Here is a 21671-nt window from a genome sequence, read left to right as displayed (position 1 = left end):
ATGGTCCCCTCCAAATTCACCAAAAGAAACCCTAATTATGAATAATTGACACAGTTTTAACCACTTTGGGGGGTCACTTTCCTCCCTTCGAATAATGAGTAAAAAAAATACAATTATTTTGAATAATTGAGAGGTGGGTGATTAATCTTTTTAATCTGGTCAATTACCGCAAATTATGTTGTTGGGCTTTGAATTTTCTTTACGCTTATTGGTTTTAGTTAATTATGTATGTGGCATTTTTATGTTTTGATTATAAATTAAAGAGCCGGCTTTAAATGCTTATTGTCATTTGATCGGAATAATTGTTTGGTTTTAATTAATACGAGTAATAGTAGTAACTTAAATGAAAGAAACAAAGAAGTTTCAGTTTACCACGAAAATTTCCCGCGAAAGTATACTTTGAAAATTTCCTAGCCTTATCCTATTTTTAATACATAATGTTCCATTCCGTATTTCGGGATTTGTTTTATTTTATTTTAGTTTTTTCTTCAAATTTATTTTGTTAGTTATATTAGGCTTCATCAATTCAATTAAGATATACGTTTTCTTTTACATTTAAATGCCATTTCTTTGGTTTATAATTGATTTGTAGGTTATTTACAGCTAGGGTATACTATAGTTTGTAAGCTTCATATATTAGTAATAAATTCTAATCAAAGTTCATTAATAATAGTAACAAAATTTTAAATTATAGTAAATTATTATTACGGAGCCGTCATATCGGAATGTCAACAATTACTACTACATAGACCTGATGTGGTTGTTGTTTGGGTTCGTCGTTCAAACAATATATTAGAACATAGTATTATTAGCTTGTAACTCCTTTATGTATCCTCCTTTTAGCTTTGGTCTTTTATTCCGGATTGTAACGTTGAATACTTTTAATCAATACCCCATAGTTCCTTAAAAAAAATAGTGGAACACGATGGGATATAAAAAAAATATAGACTAGACGATTCGACCAGGCATAATAGTGTTACAATTGATTTGTATTTTATTTTCAAATTATGGCCACTAAATTTGGTTGCCATTTTATATTTACAAAATTCCATCCCATAGCACGTAGTAAATTTAATTTGGACTATTGATCTTTATATGATGCATGTATACAAGAATTCCACTGGATGCCGACCGAATTTGTCCGCCGGTATGTATTTTTAAAAATTTCCGATGACAATGGTGGGGGCAATGATATCTTTGTGATTGTGGTCGAAAGATTTCGCATGATTCTGTTGATGATTCTATCGGTAATAACTTGTAGAATAGTGTTCGTCGATAAATCTCACATTGTCCGATCAATGCAATTTCTTGTGGTGTACAAATGTTAATATGAGTTAAGGCACAAGAGAAGATGGTATTGTTAGTAGTACTATAGTTTGAAACCTAAGAAGATAATATGATATTCTAGTTATGGTTTTGTAATTATACAGGTGTGTATAGAGTTGTTTGTAGCAAGACAGAGAAAAAAAAAAGTAAATTAATAAAATTTGTGTCTAGATATAAGGCAATTCTGAAAACCTATATACTCTAACCTTAAATATTTTTTACTTTTTACAGAAACTATGCTTGACAAATAGTTTTAGCAATTAGCACCATATGATTAGAATTTCATTTTCTTGTATAGGTGTATATACACAAAGACAGCTTCCGTTTAATCATGTAGATTATCTAACTATACTACTAGTACTATTATTGCAGACATTGAAGTAAAAGTAAAAAGTAAAGTAATTTAAATTCTGATGATGAAACTAAAAGCCCTATCTGTTTTACTCCAGATCATACACATATAGTATGAAATGCAAAAAGAATTTTCCACACCAATACTAACAGAGGAATATTTTAGACACATTTTAATACTTGATGCATTTTGCTTATCTTCATACTAGCTTCAATTTAATTTTTCTTTAAATTATATTGTAATCAACACATATTAAGGGTTTATTCACTTTATTTAATTATTATTAAAAATGCCGAGAATTATAAGACATAAAGCAGCGTATTTTCCGGTGGAAAGGAGCAAAAGTTGGCCGGCATACACGTGGCAGCATAGCAGCCGCTTGATCCTCATGCAACTGGCTTTCCACCTTTAGATCACTTCCTTTTTCAAGTTTGATCATCAGCATTCAGCACAGACAGATGAGTGAAATAGTTGTTCAAAATTGAAGAAGATGATGGATGTTGTTGTGTGTAGAATTACTACTCAATTACACATATAAGTAAGTAATAATCACAATCTTGATTAGAGAAAGAAAAAGGAGAGAGAAAGTGAAGAATTAGGGAGAGGCCATGGCGGCGTGGCAGACCTGTAATTCTGCGTCTTTAATGCAAACAACACAACCTCAGCCTTGAAAGAGAGCCAATTCTCTCTCTCTCTCTCTCTTAAAAAAAAGTCATCGCCCCCCACCCACTCAATCTCTCTCTCTCTCTCCTCACCTCAAAATAAAGCTGCCACTCTCTTTCTCTCTCTCTCTCTCTCTACAAAATAAAAAAGCAAATTACACCCTAATTCATTCCCGTTGTTTGGGCTATCTTTGTTATTACTACAACTTTCCCACCTCAGAAATTGTCTGCCTCAAAACCCACAATCCAAGAATCCCAAAAACGGCCGCTCCCACCAGTCATTTTCACCATGACAACATGGCCGGCTTCTTCTCACTAGGCGGCGGCGGAGGCGGCGGTGGAGGCACCTCCGCCGCCGACCGAGACCAAGACGGCCAGAGCAGCAACAACAACCCGGACATCAACCCGGAGAGCTGGTTCCTCTACCGAAACGACGAGATCCCATCCTACCGCGGCTTCGAGCTCTGGCAGCCGCATCAGCCGCAGTTGCAGGATCTGTACGCCTCAGCGGGTGGGCTCGCGGTCGGGCCCAGCCGCGGCGGGTTCAGCATCACCGAAGAGTCAGGCCGCCCCGGGTTTCTCATGATGAGAAGCGGCGGAGGAGGATCAGGCGGAGGAATCAGCTGCCAAGACTGCGGCAATCAGGCGAAGAAGGACTGCTCGCATATGAGGTGCAGAACGTGCTGCAAGAGCAGGGGATTCCAGTGCCAGACCCACGTCAAGAGCACGTGGGTCCCCGCTGCCAAGCGCCGCGAGAAGCAGCAGCAACTCTCCGCGCTCCAGCAGGAAGGGAAGGAGAGGGATCACTCCTCCAAGAGGCAAAGGGAGAACAATAATAATAATAATAATAATCCCAGCAGCTCCAACTCCCTCGTCTGCACGAGAATACCTACTTCCGCTACTGGTAATGCCAATATATACAGATACATAAAAACAAAACTTTTTTTTTTGCGAAACTGTTTTGAAGTCGCCAACTACAATAATGTTACTTTACTTTACTTACTATGATTATTATGATTTTTTTTCTCTTTTCTCTTTTTAATAAACCACTGTTTGTGAGTATTCTCGCCAGTGTTTGCCATATTCCCTAATATTGCATATTGATTAATTAGGGTTAGAGTTGGGGAATTTTCCGTCGGAAGTGAACGCGGAGGCGGTGTTCCGGTGCGTGAGGGTATCAGCAATCGACGACGCGGAAGATCAATACGCGTACCAAACCGCCGTCAACATCTCCGGCCACGTCTTCAAAGGAATTCTCTACGATCAAGGCACCGAAACGCAGTACATGGCCGCCGGAGAGACCTCCTCCGGCGGCGGAAGCGTCCAGCAGCTCAATTTAATCGCCGCCGCCACCTCCACCGCCGCAGCTTCGCCTTCCCCTTATTTGGACCCCTCTTTATACCCAGCTCCCCTTAATAGCTTCATGGCCGGTACGCAATTCTTCCCACCACCAAGATCTTGAATTAGTTACATCAAAAATAAAATTACAAATTCATAAATTCCACATTTTCCCCTTAACTTAAACTTAATCCTATATAATATCCTCTTATCCAGAAGGTGAAACACAGATTAATTAGAGCTTAATTTGAGGTTTTTGTAAGAAAACATAGTAGGATTATTTGTGGTGGTCTTTGTTGTAAAAATCCCATTATTAATATTGGATTGGAAATTCAGGGGATTTATGTCTGGATTTTTTAGTTTGTAATTCCTATGCTTCTCTTTTTTAATTTATATACCAATCTTTGATGATTGAATTGTTTGTCTCAATGAAATACTTTGGTTGAATAAAATGTTAATATTCCTATGCATGATTTTGGGGTTTTTGATTAATTTTCTACACATTCACCAATATCTTTTTCTCTATATTTATTTATGTCAATTGTGTTCCATCAATTACCCACAGTGTTTCGAATGAGTATGCACATTTTTAGGGAGCTGCTTCATTGCAATTGCAGTTGCAGTTGCAGTTGCAGTTGCAGGTGCATTTTTTAATATATGGGAATTAATTAAGTTGCCTAATAGGGAAAATACAAATCGAGACACTAATGTAAAAATGGCAGCTTAGTGAAACAGAAGCATTTGGGCATTTTTCTTGATTCAGAAATGCATATATTGTTTTCAATTATGAAGTACTAGTAATTAATTGGTACGGTTATACATTTATTTTTTCCTATATATGAAAGCATATTTCTTGAAAATGTTCATTTTTAGTACTCAGCATTTTCTTTATTTTGCGCGTGGGATATATATGAGAGGAATTGTTCTCTGTAGCTAGGTAAAATGAAGCAGATCTACTGTGATTTCATTCTTTTATTGTTGGCTAGTTTACTTATTATATGGAGTATTTAACAGCTATACACATTTTATAAGATTATTTATTTGTTCGCGTGCATTACTTAAATAGTATCAATAATTAATTCACAATGCATACAAATTTACACGATTTTATACAGGCAAAACATAAATTTCTAGGTTTTATTTCCCTTTGATATGTAAGATTTCATTGAATAGAGGAAAGACAATAGAAAGTGGAGTAACATTCTTCATTTTGCATTACCTAAGTTTTCTTGATATTTGTTTTGGTTTTGAACAAGAAAGTGAATTTCATAACTGATTCTATATACATTTTCATTCATGAAAGTAAATTCCGTTCTTTTATTTTTTATTTTTAAAGAGCATAAAATACTTATAGAGTTTCAAAGCATATGCTAAGAGAAGTTAGAGTACATAATTTTTAAAAAATTAAGATAGGTGAGATTGATTTAAAATACTCCTATATATGAGTGACAGCAAGTTTTTGTATTTCAATTAATAAGATTAGTGAGATAGATTTGTCACTCCACCAACCATAAATAATCATCGATCATTTCTAGCTAATTAAGTTTCTACAACATTTCGTATAGTAGTATTAATCAATTACTCCCTCCGTCCCTTTGTAGTAGAGGCATTTCTTTTTGGCACGAAATTAAAAAAAAATGTTTTAAATAAATTAAGTAAAAGGAGAATAAAGTAAAAAGGAAAAAGGTAGAGAGATGAAGAGAGAGTAAAGTATTTTAGCCAAAAAAAGAAATGACTCAGCTACCATGGGACAACCCAAAAAGAAATACGACTCAGCTACAGAGGAACGGAGGGAGTACTTATAAATTGATTTTGTTATTGATGGCACAATCAATTACTACTATAATTGTACTAACATATTATTAATAATTGCATTAGCACAATATACTGAGCACGAATCGAAAACTATAATAGAGAATATTGCATTAAATCAAATGGCAAGCTTCTTTTATTGGCATCATTTTAAGTAGTACTACTCCTTAGACAAGAACATAAGTACATAGTATTGAAAAGAGTTCAAATGATAAGTTTTAATTAAATTGAGAATCAATCCAAAAGATGTAACGTGGAGTACATCATATTGGTGCAAATTTCTTGAGAGCCTGAAATTCAATTTATTTTAGACTCCATTTGGTACACCGAAATTAGGGTATAGAATTGAAATTAGAATTTTCAATTCCAAATTCAATGTTGGTTATCATAAAAATTGTATGGATTTGATATTAAATTACAATTGCACAACTCGAATCTCATATTAAGAGTTAGTAATTGAAATTCTAAATAGTTATAAAATTAGATATCTTTAACATAGTGTGCAAATTCAAAACACACAAATACACTACCCACCATACACAACAAGCGCGCGCGCACACACACACATTTCACACGCAAACACACATACATTCACACACGTAGTGCACACCCACACATGCACACTGCATGTAGTGTGTGTATATAGCGTGTTATGTATGTGTGTGCACTTTGTGTGTGTTTGTTTGCAACGGCGGACCCATGTATAAAATGGATAGGCCTAACGCCCTTAATAAAATTATATTTTATGTTTTTTATATAAATTTTTATAATCTATCCAAATTTAAGGCAAATTACTATGTAAAAGTCCTTATAAATAATCTAAAACACTCAAAAATATACTTTAAAATAAAATTTAGAAATCACAGCCCTTATCGTTATTTATTTCTGCGTCTGTCCCTGTTTGTTTGCGTGGGTAGTGTGTGTATGAAGTGTGCGAGTGTGTCTCCGTAATATGTGTATTTAGTGAGTATGTGCATTATGTGTATTGACAGTATTGTGCGTGAGCATAATTTTTTAAATCCAATTCCACATCAATTATTGCTTCTATCAAACAAAGGATTTCGAATTGAATAATTCCAATTTAATGCTATAAAATTCCAATTCTATTCAAGTTTCGGTTCTTACATATTACCAGATTTTCATTTCTAATTATACTCAGGGGCGGACCCATGTATAAAATGGGTAGGGCTAAAGCCCTTAATAAAATTGTATTTTAAGTTTTTTTTTCATAAATTTTTATAATTTATCCAAATTTAAAGCAAATTATTATGTAAAAGCCCTTATAAATAATCTAAAACACTAAAAAAATATACTTTAAAATAAAATTTAGAAATCACACACCTTATCCTTATTTATTCCTGCGTCTGCCCTGATTATACTTAAATATATTTTCAGATAAAAGATAGAATTCGATGTATTCGAATGTACGAAGATTTGAAAGATTTTGTGTGAAGCATATAAAAAGGAGACATTGCATGAATGTTAGTCCCCCTTTGGAGGTAACATGCAGCCGAAAGAAGATTAAACATATCATGTCAACCAAAAATAAAATAATAAAAATATAAGAGCATCTCCAGTGGGCGGACATCCCACTCGGACATCCACTAGGACATCCCAAAAACACCTCCTGCCACGTCACTAGGACATCCCACCCCACTGCCACATCACTAGGACATCCCCTGCATATCCGCCCTTCCCATCGCCCTTCCCACTAGGACATCCCGCAATTAAAAAATCACAATAATTTAATTTTAACATAAACAAAAAGTACGGGAAAGCAAAATACGGAAAAATTACGGGAAATACTTGAAAAGGGCAAACATACAAAGTCATAAAACATAAAAAAAAAACAAATTTAGGAAAAAAAGAAAAAATACTTAATCATGAAAAAAAAATACATAGTCCAACATCCCCGGCTCACTCCGCACTGTCCTCGTCGCCCGTGCCGTCGCCGCTACCAGTGCCGCCCCCGTCGCCCGTGCCTGGCCCGTCGTCCCCTCCGCTTATCTCGGCGCCATCATCTCCAATGGGTGGCATCCCCAAATCGCGCCGACATCCATCGATGATTTCCTTCAGCATCCTCTTGTACGTCGCATCGGTCGCGCCATGCCACCTATGCATGGTCCGGATATAATTTTGGGTTATTTGTGCGCGGGCGAGGCGGTTGAAATCTTCCGATTCAGCAGGGGCCCCCGATTCGACCTCGAACGACCCGCTTCCACTGCTGCTTCCCCGACCCCTCCGCTGCGCTGCTTTTTGCCCAACCGGGCGACGACGACGGCGAGCGTCTGATTGAGGTAGCGGGGAAACCTCATCGGCTTCTGGGAGCTCGTGCGAACCAGCACTGCTGCTGTATTCACCGGAAGCGTTGATCTTCGTCCGCTTCCAGCCCGATTCGACACCCCCACAGAACTTTGGGGAATCCTTCACCACGAGAAAGGCCTCCCACTGGTCGAATTGTTTGAACTTCAAGGCTCTGTCGGGGTACTGAGAAAAGGAACGGCTCCGGACATCCTCCTCGGACATACCGCTGCTTGCCTGGCGGAGGTTGTTTTGGTAGATACCAGCGAATCGACTAAGCTTAGGCCTCAACCGCTCCCACTGTTTCCGGCACTGTTCCGAAACGCGACGCTTCGCCCCAGCCGGTTTGTGTGTGTGGTAGGCTTCAGCGATACGATGCCACAGTCTGTCAATATGCTGGTTGGCACCGACATAGGGATCCTCGACTATTGCCACCCAAGCCTTTGCAAGCGCAACGTTTTCCCACGGGCTCCAGACCGTCCTCTTTCCCATCTCTTCCTCATCCTCCTCCTCTGCCACCGTTCGAGAGGAAGAGTCCGGGGCTTTCCCCTTGTCCTTGCCACGTCCCATCCCCCTGCCCCTGCCCCTGCCCCTTGCTGCTGCCCCCACATCATCGGGAGTCTCCCTGATTGGAGATAGCCCCAACTCCTCAAAAGAGAAAGTTTCCAAGCCGGTGAACTGAGTCTCCGGAACATAAGTGGAGGGGGTATCCGTAGACAGCGTAGCCATCACCGGGCGATACACATCGTCCGCTACTGGTTCATGACCCCTGCCACCCCCTCCCCCAGGCATCATCCCGGGCATCATCCCCGGCATCATCCCCTGCATCATCCCGGGCATCATCCCCGGCATCATCCCCGGCATCATCCCACCCATACCCATCATATTTGGGGTCATGCCCCCCATCCTCATACCCGGCATCATCATATTTGGGGTCATACCCCCCATACCACCCATCCAATTGTACATATAAGGGGACATCATCCCACCCATTCCACCCATTCCACCCATTCCACCCATCCCACCCATCCCCGACATTCCCGGAACCGTTGACGCACTTCCGCTAACGTTTCCCTCCAGATCTATGGGAAACGCCGGAGTCTGCGACTCGCTCGTGGCCGGGGAGTTCCTATCGTTCTCCATTAAGTAGAAATGAAATTTGTAGTAAAAGAAGAGAGAAACTTGTTAACACAAGTGGTGCAAATGAAAAGAAGTTCAACGAGCCGTATATATAGAATTTAAAAAAAAAAAAAAAAAAAAATCAAATATCGGACGTCCGACCGGGACGTCCGACCTTCGCCACAGTGGCGCCCGTCCACCCGCCCTTCCCGGGGACGTCCGAGGACACCCGACGTCCTCACGGGACGTCCGTATCCGACCTCCGACCTCCCAACGGCGGACGTCCCGTCGCCCTTCCCGGTGTCCGACCGGACGTCCTACCGGAGGGGCGCCATAGGAGATGCTCTAAGATTGGCTTTCCCAATGTACAGGAAAAAGCCTTTCGTACAAAGCTACTTTCCCATCAATTCTAAATATACTAAATTTAATGAAAATTTTATGTTGCAAGAAAAAACATGACTATGAATGTTTTTCAGCTTTTCTCGTATCCCAAACATTTCCTCGAGCAACAAAACCCAAAAAGGCCACCTCGTATTCTTGTTCTTGAAATCCAAAACATTCACTCTGGTCAATATTACTATACAACAATTATTATTATTATTATTATTATTATTATTATTATTATTATTATTATTATTATTATTAGAGTAAACTACGCAAATGGTCCCTGAACTACGCCTTTTGCACACCAATGGTCCCTGAACTTTAAAAATATCGTGGGTAGTCCCTGAACTAAGGTGTAATCACATTTATGGTACTTTTTCACTATTCATCACAATTTTATACCCAAAATGCCCCCAAGGCATGAAGGGCATTTTGGGACTTTCATATCTAGGTATTGAATTTGATATTTTCTTTACCTAGTACTAAATATGATATTTTCTTATAGTTTGAGTACCTAAAATGATATTATTCACTTCAAGTACCTAAAATGATATTATTCACTTCACATTTTCAACATTTCTTCTTTCTCTCTTTCTCTAAAAATAAAAATAAAAATAGTACTATGAAATTATTAATTATATTAATTATAAAAATTAAAATTATAAATTTAATTATAAAATAATTTTCGCAAAATTTAATTTTGATTGTGATTTGATTATTTTTTTAATATTAAAAATTAATTTTTTTAATTAAAACTAAGCATTAATTTTCGAAAAATTTTTAATTTTTGCAAAAATTCTTAATTTTTGATGATATATTCTCTTGATCTATTATTGTTCACTCACATGAAGATTGATTGTTTTCTTTTACCATGTATGTAGGGATGGCTACAACGACTTCAACACATTTTACATGCAAGTAAGCTTATTAATTTTTTACTTCCTAAAAATTAATTTTGCAAAAATTCTTAATTTTTTCGAAAATTAATGCTTAGTTTTAATTAAAAAAATTAATTAAGAGAATATATCATCAAAACTTAAAATAGATCAAGAGAATATATCATCAAAAATTAAGAACTTTCGCAAAAATTCTTAATTTTTTCGAAAATTAATGCTTAGTTTTAATTAAACAAATTAATTTTTAATATTAAAAAAATAATCAAATCACAATCAAAATTAAATTTTGCAAAAATTATTTTATAATTAAATTTATAATTTTGATTTTTATAATTAATATATTTAATAATTTCATAGTACTATTTTTTATTTTTATTTTTAGAGAAAGAGAGAAAGAAGAAATGTTGAAAAAGTGAAGTGAATAATATCATTTTAGGTACTTGAAGTGAATAATATCATTTTAGGTACTCAAACTATAAGAAAATATCATATTTAGTACTAGATAAAGAAAATATCAAATTCAATACCTAGATATGAAAGTCCCAAAATGCCCTTCATGCCTTGGGATCATTTTGGGTGTAAAATTGTGATGAATAGTGAAAAAGTACCATAAATGTGATTACACTTTAGTTCAGGGACTACCCACGATATTTTTAAAGTTCATGGACCATTGGTGTGCAAAAGGCATAGTTCAGAGACCATTTGTGTAGTTCACTCTTATTATTATTATTATTATTATTATTATTATTATTATTATTATTATTATTATTATTATATTAATAGTAGTACATGTTTTTGTGTGTATATTCTTATCCACTTCAATCTTAATATCAGATATAGTAATATAGGAGTAGTAGTATTTAGTAGTAATTTTTTTATCATTACCTTCGGTGCAAAAAAAAGAATGAAATTTTTTATTTTCTTGCTACAAAATCACTATTCATTTACTAATAATAATTAATAATAATGTATACAATATGGATTTATGAATAATCACTCAAGAGTTGTGATTGCTTAATTAATTAATTGCTGATAAGGGCTACAGATTTCTTGTCGTTTATTAATTAATTTAATAGTAAATTTTTTTTAATAAAAATGTATGAGAAAATATACCGAATTCCGTGTGTCGTTAAAATGGGTATCAAATGATATGCGTGTTTTTGCTTTTGTCCTACTTGTCCAACATTACTCTAATTGGTAATTAATTAAGCTAAGTATTGCTTTACAATATTAAAACAGTAAAATCATTGATTAGCAACCCTAAATCTTATGTTGATTCTTCACTCACGCATTTGATTGGTGGGATTCGAATTTAATCGATTGTAGGGTTCCCTTTGGCATAGTTTTGCTCAGCCCTAATTGGATCTATTCCCATTCTTATCCTTTCTATTTTTTTATGTATTTATGATTCTCTCAACTATTCTTTTTTATTTTGGTGAAAAGCAAATTCCAGTTATTAATCAATTCCACAAAGATAGGATTTAGTATTCATATTAAATTCAATGTGAGTTGAGTGTGGAGAGAGATATAGTACTTGCATTTTATATTAGGTTAATTGCACCATTGTTTACTGTTTTATATTTACAACACGACATTTTAGTCCTGACACAAAAAGAAGACATTTTCTCTGCAATCTGTGTGGTCGCAACATATATTCAAAATTAAAATTGGGGACTTAATTGGATGCTAGAAAATGTACTATTTGTGTGATTATACAAATTTTTAACAACGCTGTTAATTTTGTCCAATTTTTAATTATAGGAGTACTATAAATCCCACAACGTAAACCTTTTCAAGCTGTCACGGTCCCAACTTTAATTTAGTATTATTTCAATATAAATTGAAATCACAAATAGTAGAGATCATATCTTTTTTTGTTAATTAGTAGTACTATTACTAGCTAGCTACATAAATGTCGAGCTGTAAATTAAGAAATAAGTAAACAGGGGTGTTTTCATATGCAATTAACCTAATTAAAAAATGTATCTCTCTCTCTCTCTCTCACACACACACACAAAACAATATTAGTGTAATATTTATAAATTAGTGATCGTACTCTCTCTCTCTCACACACACACACACACAAAACAATATTAGTGTAATATTTATAAATTAGTGAGTCGTATTTGATTTCACCAACATAAACAAGAATAGTCTCACAAATTGTAAAATTTATAAAATTTGGGTCATTAGTTAGTGGTCATTGAGTGATTGTAAAGATATGTAACTAGGGATGTCAATCGGGCCAACCCGTTCGGGTTCGGGCCAACCCGTTCGGGTTGTCGGGCCATTCGAGTACGGGCTATTCGGGTTATGATTTTTTCGGGTTATAAAAGTTCGACCCTAACCCTAACCCTTCGGGTTTCGGGCTAACCCACCGGGTTATTCGGGCCAATGCGTATTTTTAATTCTTTTAATATTTTCAAAAAATAATACGTATTTTAAATTTTCTTTATTTATATACATATTTTTAATTAATCATTCAACAATGAAATACATATTTTTAATTTTCTTTAATATTTTTAAAAAAGATTAAGTTATTTAAATTTAAATAACTTATTCATTACATAATTATTTACAAAATATCTATCAATAGTATGTTTATGTTTATATATTTAAAACATAAATCAACACTTTGTTTCAAAATTCAAACATAAATCAATTCGTAGAAAATTAAACAAAATTTTCATAACGTGAGAGGTGCATCGTAGATGTAACAAAAATATTTTGAATTGTTAAAGAGTGAATTATCAAGATGCTAGCTAACTGGAGTAACTCTAAGTTTTCTTGAATTATGATTGGTCAAATTTAATTTATTGCAGCTGTAAATAAGTCAAATAATAATTTATCTTTGTTTTAAGAATCATCAAAGTACGCATAATTCAATGACGAATACACAAAATATGTGGATGTGCAGCAGCCTTGTTTGAGTCAATGTTTCTCGCGATTTTGAAGTCTGATAAACCTCTAATACATATCATTCTCTTCGTCTTCGAAAGAGCTTCGCGTGGATATATTGCACGCCTCAATCGGAGCTTTGTAGAGAAAGTTATGACCGTTACAAAAACTGCTCGATGTGCAGAAGCCTTCAACCCGACGGGCCGACCCGTAACCCGAACGGGTCAGCCCGCCTAACCCGACAACCCGAACGGGTCAGCCCGAATGGCCCGATTTTAAATTCGGGCTGCGAAATTACAACCCTAACCCTGTATTTTTATCGGGTTATTCGGGCAGGCCCGCGGGTTCGGGTTACATTGACATCCCTATATGTAACTAGTGTTATTATCCACAATTAATTCCTATTTATAAAGATTGGATCCCAACATGCAATCTCCTCTAGGCTAGCTCTAGCTAATTTTGTAGTGAGTGGAGCTATAAGTAACATGTCAAATTACACTATCCAGACTGATAGTCTTGATTCTTAGATAGATGAACATGGATCTGTCTGCTATTAATAATAAATGTAGCATCATACATTCATAGTATTTAATTTGTGCAACTCTCCCATTCCAGAGAGCCAAGTACAATTAGAGTTTGTATTTATTAATGTAGTTATTGCAGACATTTGGAAACAGACATTTAAACCATGTCGGTATCAACTAAGATTGCGTGGCAAACATAATAATTCGTGGTAGATTATGGTGCACTTATCGCATATTGGGTTCAATTTGAGGTCTAGTTTAATGTTTCACTATTAACTTCTTTAATTAATGTAAATATATACTATATAGGATGTAATTAAATGCAAAACTCAAAATATTATACAAACTCCGATCTATAATCTGGAATATTAGAAAATATTAACAAATGACAAAATAACAATAACGAAAAATGTCAACACAGTATTAACGGTTGAGGCTGTGTTGACATTTTTTGTTGTTGTTATTTTGTCATTTATTGACATTTCCAACGGTCGACGAGATCATAGTTTGGAGTTTGTACAGTGTATAAAGTTTGCATTTTTTTATTACCCACTATACTGTATACTATTGATATTCTTAGTTTTCTGTGTAACTTGTTTCTCTGTAAAATACTCCGTCCGATTAAGTGTTTCATTTACTTTGTACTCCTACTATTTTTGGTAAGAACCTCACGTTACACTAATCCATTCTACTCATATTTTATAAAGTAGGATTCACACTCCACCAATTTTTTTACACACTTTCCATTATATTTCTAAAAATCCATGTCAAAGTCAACTTATGATACATAATCATGGACGGATGGAGTAAAATGTTTCATTTGGTTGTACGAGTATTATTATATCACTAAACTATAATTAGCTGTAAATTAAAACAGCAGATTATGAAATACAGTCATTAAGAATACCATTTTGCAGTAAAGAACCAAAGAGGAGGGTTAATTATTTGGTTACTAAATAATTTAATGATTTTGAGGTAGGCTAGATATAGCTTGATTATTGTGCCCAACACAAAACAATTATCAAAGCCAATAAAACAGTAATAATGTTGTCTAGCTCACTGGACGCTATTGCTATTTGCTGTTAGTGTACTGATAAAAACGTGGAGTAATGTATTTATCCGGAAAATGATAGTACATTTCAAGTTTGGATAAATAACACACACACACACACACACACACACACACACACACACACACTAGTGTATGTGGCAGTCTTAATGCATGATGAGAATGTGTTAGAGATGTTGGAGTTTTATCAGAGTGATGATGAAAAGCCCTACCAATCAAAGTGGCCAGGCCACCCCAATGATCCCATATTGAAAGATCATTTTCATTAACTACAAATGTATTTTCCCCACAAAACAAATACATCAGGCCAGATAACATTGATTGCATGTGAGACCCAAACAGCAGCAGTGACTGGTCCATTATCACACCTCAAAAACTCATCTCTAATCATTACAATCTAAATTATATTATTATAAACTAAATGCAAGAGCATAACAATATAGATTGATGATTAAAGTAGTATCATTAATTAGTCAGTAATCCCCTCAAAATGTGATTCTCACTGTTGCACACGCATCTATACTCACAAAACAGATTTATACATAGATATTGATGTTTTCTATCGTTCATGGCTAGCTATGTAAAAGCTCACCAGGCGACGGATGATGTATCTGAACTCCTGGCATCTCGTTCCTTCCTTCGCCTATAGCGGTGCTTCTTCTTTCTGCGCTATTGCTTCCATCTTTGTGCCTAGTGGGAGGGGGAGTTGGAAAATGCATCTTTTGTCTTGTTAGTGAGGTTTGCTAGATTTGCTGTGACGACAGACGGGGCTTTCCCTTTCCGGAATTTAGGTATTGGGAGACGAAGAGCACCCCCATCACGATGATGAGGCAGCCCACGAGCGTGCTGAAGAATAAAGCGCCTGGCTGTCTCGTCTGGACAAAACCGTACACCCCACTAGAGGTCACGAGAATGAGATCTGTCAGCCCATCATTTGAGAAATCATCGCAAACCAAAGAGTGTGTCGGAGGTGCAGGGAGATTCACACTCGTCACCAATGCTCCTCCAGGAGATAGCACGACGGCTTCTTGATCCCCTGCTGCAAGAATTAAATCCTGGCTGTCGTGTTGGCGCAGTGGAAATGGCTTTAGTGTGGGGATGACAGTAGATTCACTCATCCCAGATGGAGATGGAAGGTTCGACCATGTAGCGCCTGTCAGGAGTTGCCAATTCCAGATGGCATCATGTCCATGCAAGCCTGGAGAGTATGATGTAACCTGAAACATATGTAATAATACATCTTCAATCCAGATTACACTCCAAAATTTCTAACGTATTTGGTAGAAATAGAACGCATGAATTTGAGATTTCAAACTTCAACGACCATAGAATAGTTGAGGAGATGAACAGTAACTTCACTCGTGGGGGCATGTAAGTCAAAAGGAGAAATTAAGTACATAAGGAGAGCACAGCATACCTCGCCTCGATTTGTTAGGAAGATGACATCACCGTGGCTTCCCTTACGATGCTTGTGGCCATCATTTGTTGGGATCAGAATGGGTGCTGCAACCTCCAAAGAACTCAAATCTGCATGTCGACCAAAACCTCTGGAGAACTCCCCATGTTGGAATAGATTAAAAGGAGCGTGATGACATATAGAGGCATTGAAAAGTTGTTCCCGAACTGGAACGCCTGATGTAGCAACAGCCCAACAGGGGCGCAGCACTTCAATAGATCCACTCACAACAGTCTGCTCAGCACCATTTGCCCCAACCACCTAAGGATGACACAAAGCACAGAAAGTTTCTTAAATAACATGATGAATCACCTCAACTAGTCCAAATGCACTAGTAATCACAAAATCCCTGTTAGTTTGGAGCAAAAGATCACCTGAACATGATCTAGGACACCGTCTCCATTAATATCAGCATGAAGTCCACCTTCTTGAAGATGCAGCTGGTTTCAAAATCAATTCAATACATGAAGTCATAAGGTACAAAGAAAGCAAAGGCACACAAAACAAACTCGAGCTAAGTCATGTCTATCCAGGAAATGAATAAAAATATAGCTGTGATGCTACAATCGAATCACAGGCTCACAGCAAAATCACTCGCTAATTGGCCAATGATATTGTTTCTATTATAGATGTTAAACATCAACATATAACCCAATTTAATGATGATACCCAACCATAGGTAAAAAGCTTTCAATAGAATACCTAGCACACAATAGCCAAATTTCCATAATTCTGTACTCTTCTTGTACGTGTGTGTATTATGAGGTGTTATAGAAACCTGAGAATAAATCTTTCTCTGTATCTAATTTTCACCTTACATAGTGTGCGCCCAGATGCCAGATGAACAGCTTCAATCCCTTCCTTCTCATGAGCAACAACAACATTAGGTACCCACCACAACTGAGTGTAATTTGTTATAGTAGGTATATAAGGCATATTCTGCAGAGTCAAATCAAGGAAGTGATCAGAAAATACGAAAATGAGTACTGCCAAAAGGCCAAGATAACATGAATATGATTATCAGCAGGTGCACAGCACATTCATGGGATTGCATAGTATTCCATTTCAAACCCATTAAAACCTACAAACTCTTTGCTAGCTACTAAATTACTTTGAAATATCTTCCTTAAAATCTAATATAATTTGGAATCTGAAATGTTTAAGATGCATTAGTTACAAGAAAAAGCATCTCAACAATGTACACTACATCCTACAAGCCTCAAACTGTTATCAGTGGGTAAATGAGAAGAAAAAGGAAACTATATACTGAAAGAACTATAGAAAACTCACTTTCTTTGTTTTTGCTGATTTAGCCATGTTAACTGTCTTTTCAATGGCATTGGAGATCTTTTTCGTCACATCCTTTCCAGGAGATTGCTTTTCTTCAGGCTTGTGCAAAGGGTAGTTAGTTGACTTGCCGGGTAATTTCTTCAGTGTTTTCCTCTTGTGACGCCTGAAATGTGCCAACTTTAGTACAGTGTCTTCCCGGCGTTCCTGATAACATGCACCTCACAATTGTCAAAATCATGAATCAACTTTATATCAAATCAAAGATGCTGTATTGGGGATGAGAGCGAACAAAAAATCCCAACTTACCCAGTGATGTGGCATGACCCCTAGAATGGATTCTCTAAACTCCCTGCATTCAAACTACAGCAGAGAACAACTATATAACTTCTTCATCATTATGCCAATAGAGTTGAAAAAATATCGAACAGAAAATAACACATTTCTATTATACAGGCCAAGCATAATACAAGGTAGGAGGATAATTGAACCAAACACTTGAAATGAGCATTACAGGAATGTGAATGTGGAGTGAGACTTTGCCTGCATTTCTCATATGTCACGATTACAAACAATAACACCGAGTAACTAGAATTGTATAAGTAGAGAAACTTGGGCCGAACTTTAATGCCTTCCATGTTGATAATTATTAATAATATCCAACAAACATTTGAAATTGCTTATCATTTCAAGTCCAAATGTAGACCCTGCATTCAGTCATAAAATTACCGAAACTTGATGAATGAAATTTCATCTCCTATGATTACAAATGCACATGATACGTGCTCTTTGAAAATAATGTCTATTTTACTGAAAAGAACACCGAAAAGCAGATTCACTAGAGCTAGCCCTTCTCATCTTTCTATATCTCCTAAGTCCTAACAATTCAATTTCAAACCATAACTCCGTACAACACATACATGAAAGAGTATATAAGGTTGGTGCACTCCACTACTATAGAGACAAAACATGCACTAGAGTATATTTGTCAAGAAATGGTTTTTCGAGAGTCAAGAGTACATTATTTTCCATAGCAACTTATCAAGAGACATTTTTATCCATCCTCCAGACAATTGTTTTTTAAGTCAGCGCAGCAATTAATGAGCTCACCAAAAACAATATCAATCATCAGCCTCTTAGCCAAATTTTACTTAGTAGATTACCTCTCCAGGATGACGGGTATTTAATGCATGGACGTCGAGCTTGTAGTTGTGCTGTGGAATCAATTGTGCTGCATCAGATGTTTGAGCATCAATGTTCTGCTGGATAGGAAATTTGAAATCAGCTTGAGGGCACATTACAAATAGTTCGTGGGAGGGGAAAAAAGATAGCACATTTTAGTAGTTGATTTTGTTACACATGTACGGAAATAATATGATCTAGTAACTGTTAGTCTAAACAAATCACAAAAAAATGTATTTGGAATTGGAATTGATCCATCAAAAGAATGAAAATTGGTGAAAATAAATGATTGCCTCTTTTTTCCTGGTCCACCGCAGTTCACCACTCCGGCCAGAAAAAGCATAAATAGCAAAGTGTCGTAAATCTACTGATCCTGCATTTTCAGACTCCTGAAAACACAATGAATTAGTGTACAGTAAACATAATCCATTGGAACTTTGAAAGTAATAATCTGATTAGAAATAAAATATGCATATTGAGTCATTGACAGCCAACTAATTTTGGGTAACTAGAGTGAACATATAAAACAATTTTATACCCTGCTTAAATCAATTTTTTGGAATTTTCATCCATTCAACAAAATAAAAATGAAAAATTCATCAGTATCAACATCATGGCAGTTCTTACATCCTTTTCAGCGGCACTTCTTCTGTGATCCTCTGCTTTTTTCTCAGCCATCTCAATCTCCTCAAAAGGATCAATATGCACCTGGATTTAAAAAATAATCAAATAGAGATAAAAGCAACAAGAAATTTAGAGTAAAGCATCATACAAAGAGATGGCAGTGTCCTAAAACCAAACATTCATAAAACATCCTAAAGGAAATTGCATGTTTAGAAAAGTCAGAAGTCCATTTAAAGAGGAATAGCATAATTTTCCAAGACTGATGAGAAGACCAACTAAGTCATATTAAAATCACTTCACCAATTGGAATCATTAACAAATGATAATTATTATTAAGAATCCAAGACCAGAAAACCTTTCAAAAAATAAGGAGCATAATGTAATTTCAGGACTATCTATGTAATTTCGATAGTCTGAACATCCTCACACATAACTTCGAAAATTCCAGGACTATCTATGTAATTTCTACAACTGTATGCATACAAATTACGCATAATGTAAGGAAACTACATATGCTGAAAAACATTCTAAAGATTTCCTTCCAAATTCTGGTAGGGCAAAAAGAATTTCAATAGAACTATATGCATAAACCATTTAAATATACTCTAAGGATAAGCAACATACATGAGGCTGCATCTCCATTCTCCCACCAACAATCACCAAGCCAGCATCTCCATGCCTCAAAGTATAATTACTAACCGAGATAGCAACCTCCCTGTGATGAGCATTATGCGGAAAATCCTTCTGTCAATGAAAAAAAAGGAATCAGTACATAAGGAGGCAGAACTTCATAAGAGCAATATGAATCTTCTAATGCACCTGCAGATTTTCTTCCCATAACTTCTTGAGGTTGTGGTCGAAGCACATGACGGACCACCCTGATGTCACAACAACTAAGACCTGCTTCCGAGCTTCCCTTTTATTGTAAGTTTTTTCAATAACTCCAGTAGCCATTGCCACAGCACGCCTCCCAGTAGCTATGCGGGTTTTGTCAGGCAAAAGAGAAACCTCTGCCAGCACTCGTGCTTCACTAAATCCTTCGTCCACACGTCTTGAATGAGGTTCCAAAACCTAAATACATAAATCGATTTACAGTTAATTCACAAAAGACACGTCAATTAGCTTTTTAGGAGCAAAAATTAGGGTTGCGTTCTTATGACTTTGCAATTCTCTTTTGATGTTAACTAAAGCTGGTTTGTTTAGCAATGCATCATGGTAGATAGCTGTTTCTAGCAAATTTCGCAACACATTTAAGTCTAGCAGCTGTTCATTCTTTTTAATAAGAAACGATCTCATATTCTGATCTTATACGAAAATCAATAGTACTAATATACCTGAATTTTTGCATCGTGCGTGGCTATGAGAACCTCCTTCTTCCCATCGCCGTTCAGATCGGCGACAATCGGCGGCGGGAGGCGGTCACCCTCGTACTTTATCGGATACTCATCGGAAAGATGGAACCACGCCTCTTTGAACGAGAAATCACCCCCGTGCTACATTCATCAATCAAAAATGAATTGGCCTTGGAAATTGAGTACAACAAGCATGCTGCTAGGGTTTAACTAACGATTTGCACAATTAACTGTAAGCATACCTGGAGAGAGAAGAAAATCGCGAAAGCTGAGAGCATCAGAATTGCTAAATCTCGCTTCCTCATTTTTTCAATTCAATTTCCTCTTGTTTCAGAAATTGTTCCAGCTATCCTGCCTATTGGTGAATAATCTCTGCTAAGTATGAATATTTAATTGATCAATTGCTAAGCAGGGAGATTTCCATCGTCTTCGTCGGCATCTATCTGCTTCAATCTAGAGAGAGAAGGAAACGGGTCACGCTTTAATATTCGGAGTCGAATTCGATTCGTACCCGGTTCCGGTGGTACATACCTTAATCCGGCCCGATTAGATAAATTGATAATGAAATGCTTTCCAAAATTATCCGCTAGAACTACAAACCTCCTATTATTATTGTGGTGATGGTTAAAGACACTAATATCTATAAGGGTAGTGATAAACGTATATAATTGTACGTACATAATCGAACTTTTTTAACATTTTATATTGAAAATCGTGTTATAAACATTTATTATAAATGATCTACACTCTTGATCAAGAAACGAACTAGAGTTTTTTAGGGTTTGTATGAGGAAGAACACACACGAAAACTACCGAGGGTAAAGAGAGAGTTTATTGATGATATGAAGCTTATTACAAATCTAACTGACTCTACAATGAGCTTCAAAACTATCCTTTTATACTTCATCTAAACAAGTGAATGGTGATTCACTTCATTAGTAACAACTAACAACCAAGAAGAAACCGCCGCCAACTGCTAGTTTCCTAACAAACTTCCAAACTCTCCTTGATCCGCTGCACGCTTCCTCACCTTACGTTTGCATGCTCCGCATTCGTTGCTATCCTCAGCCATGCATCTCAACAATCCCA

General features: G+C 36.3%; 2 protein-coding genes across 2 annotated transcripts; one reads left to right on the top strand and one right to left on the bottom strand.

The window, feature by feature from the left end:
- The first annotated feature begins 2229 nt into the window (after positions 1–2229).
- On the top strand, positions 2230–4148 carry LOC121766596 (protein EXPRESSION OF TERPENOIDS 1-like). The gene is made up of 2 exons (XM_042162878.1): positions 2230–3244; positions 3453–4148. The coding sequence occupies exons 1-2, from the start codon at positions 2638–2640 to the stop codon at positions 3800–3802; spliced, it is 957 nt and encodes a 318-aa protein (XP_042018812.1). The 5' UTR covers positions 2230–2637; the 3' UTR covers positions 3803–4148.
- Positions 4149–15125: 10977 nt separating this feature from the next.
- Positions 15126–21057, bottom strand: LOC121766391. Its single transcript, XM_042162682.1, has 13 exons — positions 20825–21057; positions 20565–20723; positions 20050–20301; positions 19855–19974; positions 19234–19314; positions 18900–18995; positions 18588–18683; positions 17734–17787; positions 17428–17631; positions 16951–17076; positions 16512–16577; positions 16099–16398; positions 15126–15898 (listed from the first exon to the last, which is right to left on the bottom strand). The coding sequence occupies exons 1-13, from the start codon at positions 20885–20887 to the stop codon at positions 15425–15427; spliced, it is 2091 nt and encodes a 696-aa protein (XP_042018616.1). The 5' UTR covers positions 20888–21057; the 3' UTR covers positions 15126–15424.
- Between the last annotated feature and the right edge of the window lie 614 nt (positions 21058–21671).

This window comes from Salvia splendens, chromosome 15 (genome assembly GCF_004379255.2).
Source record: "Salvia splendens isolate huo1 chromosome 15, SspV2, whole genome shotgun sequence".
NCBI classification, from domain to species: Eukaryota; Viridiplantae; Streptophyta; class Magnoliopsida; order Lamiales; family Lamiaceae; genus Salvia; species Salvia splendens.
This window is presented reverse-complemented; position numbering and strand designations above follow the sequence as displayed.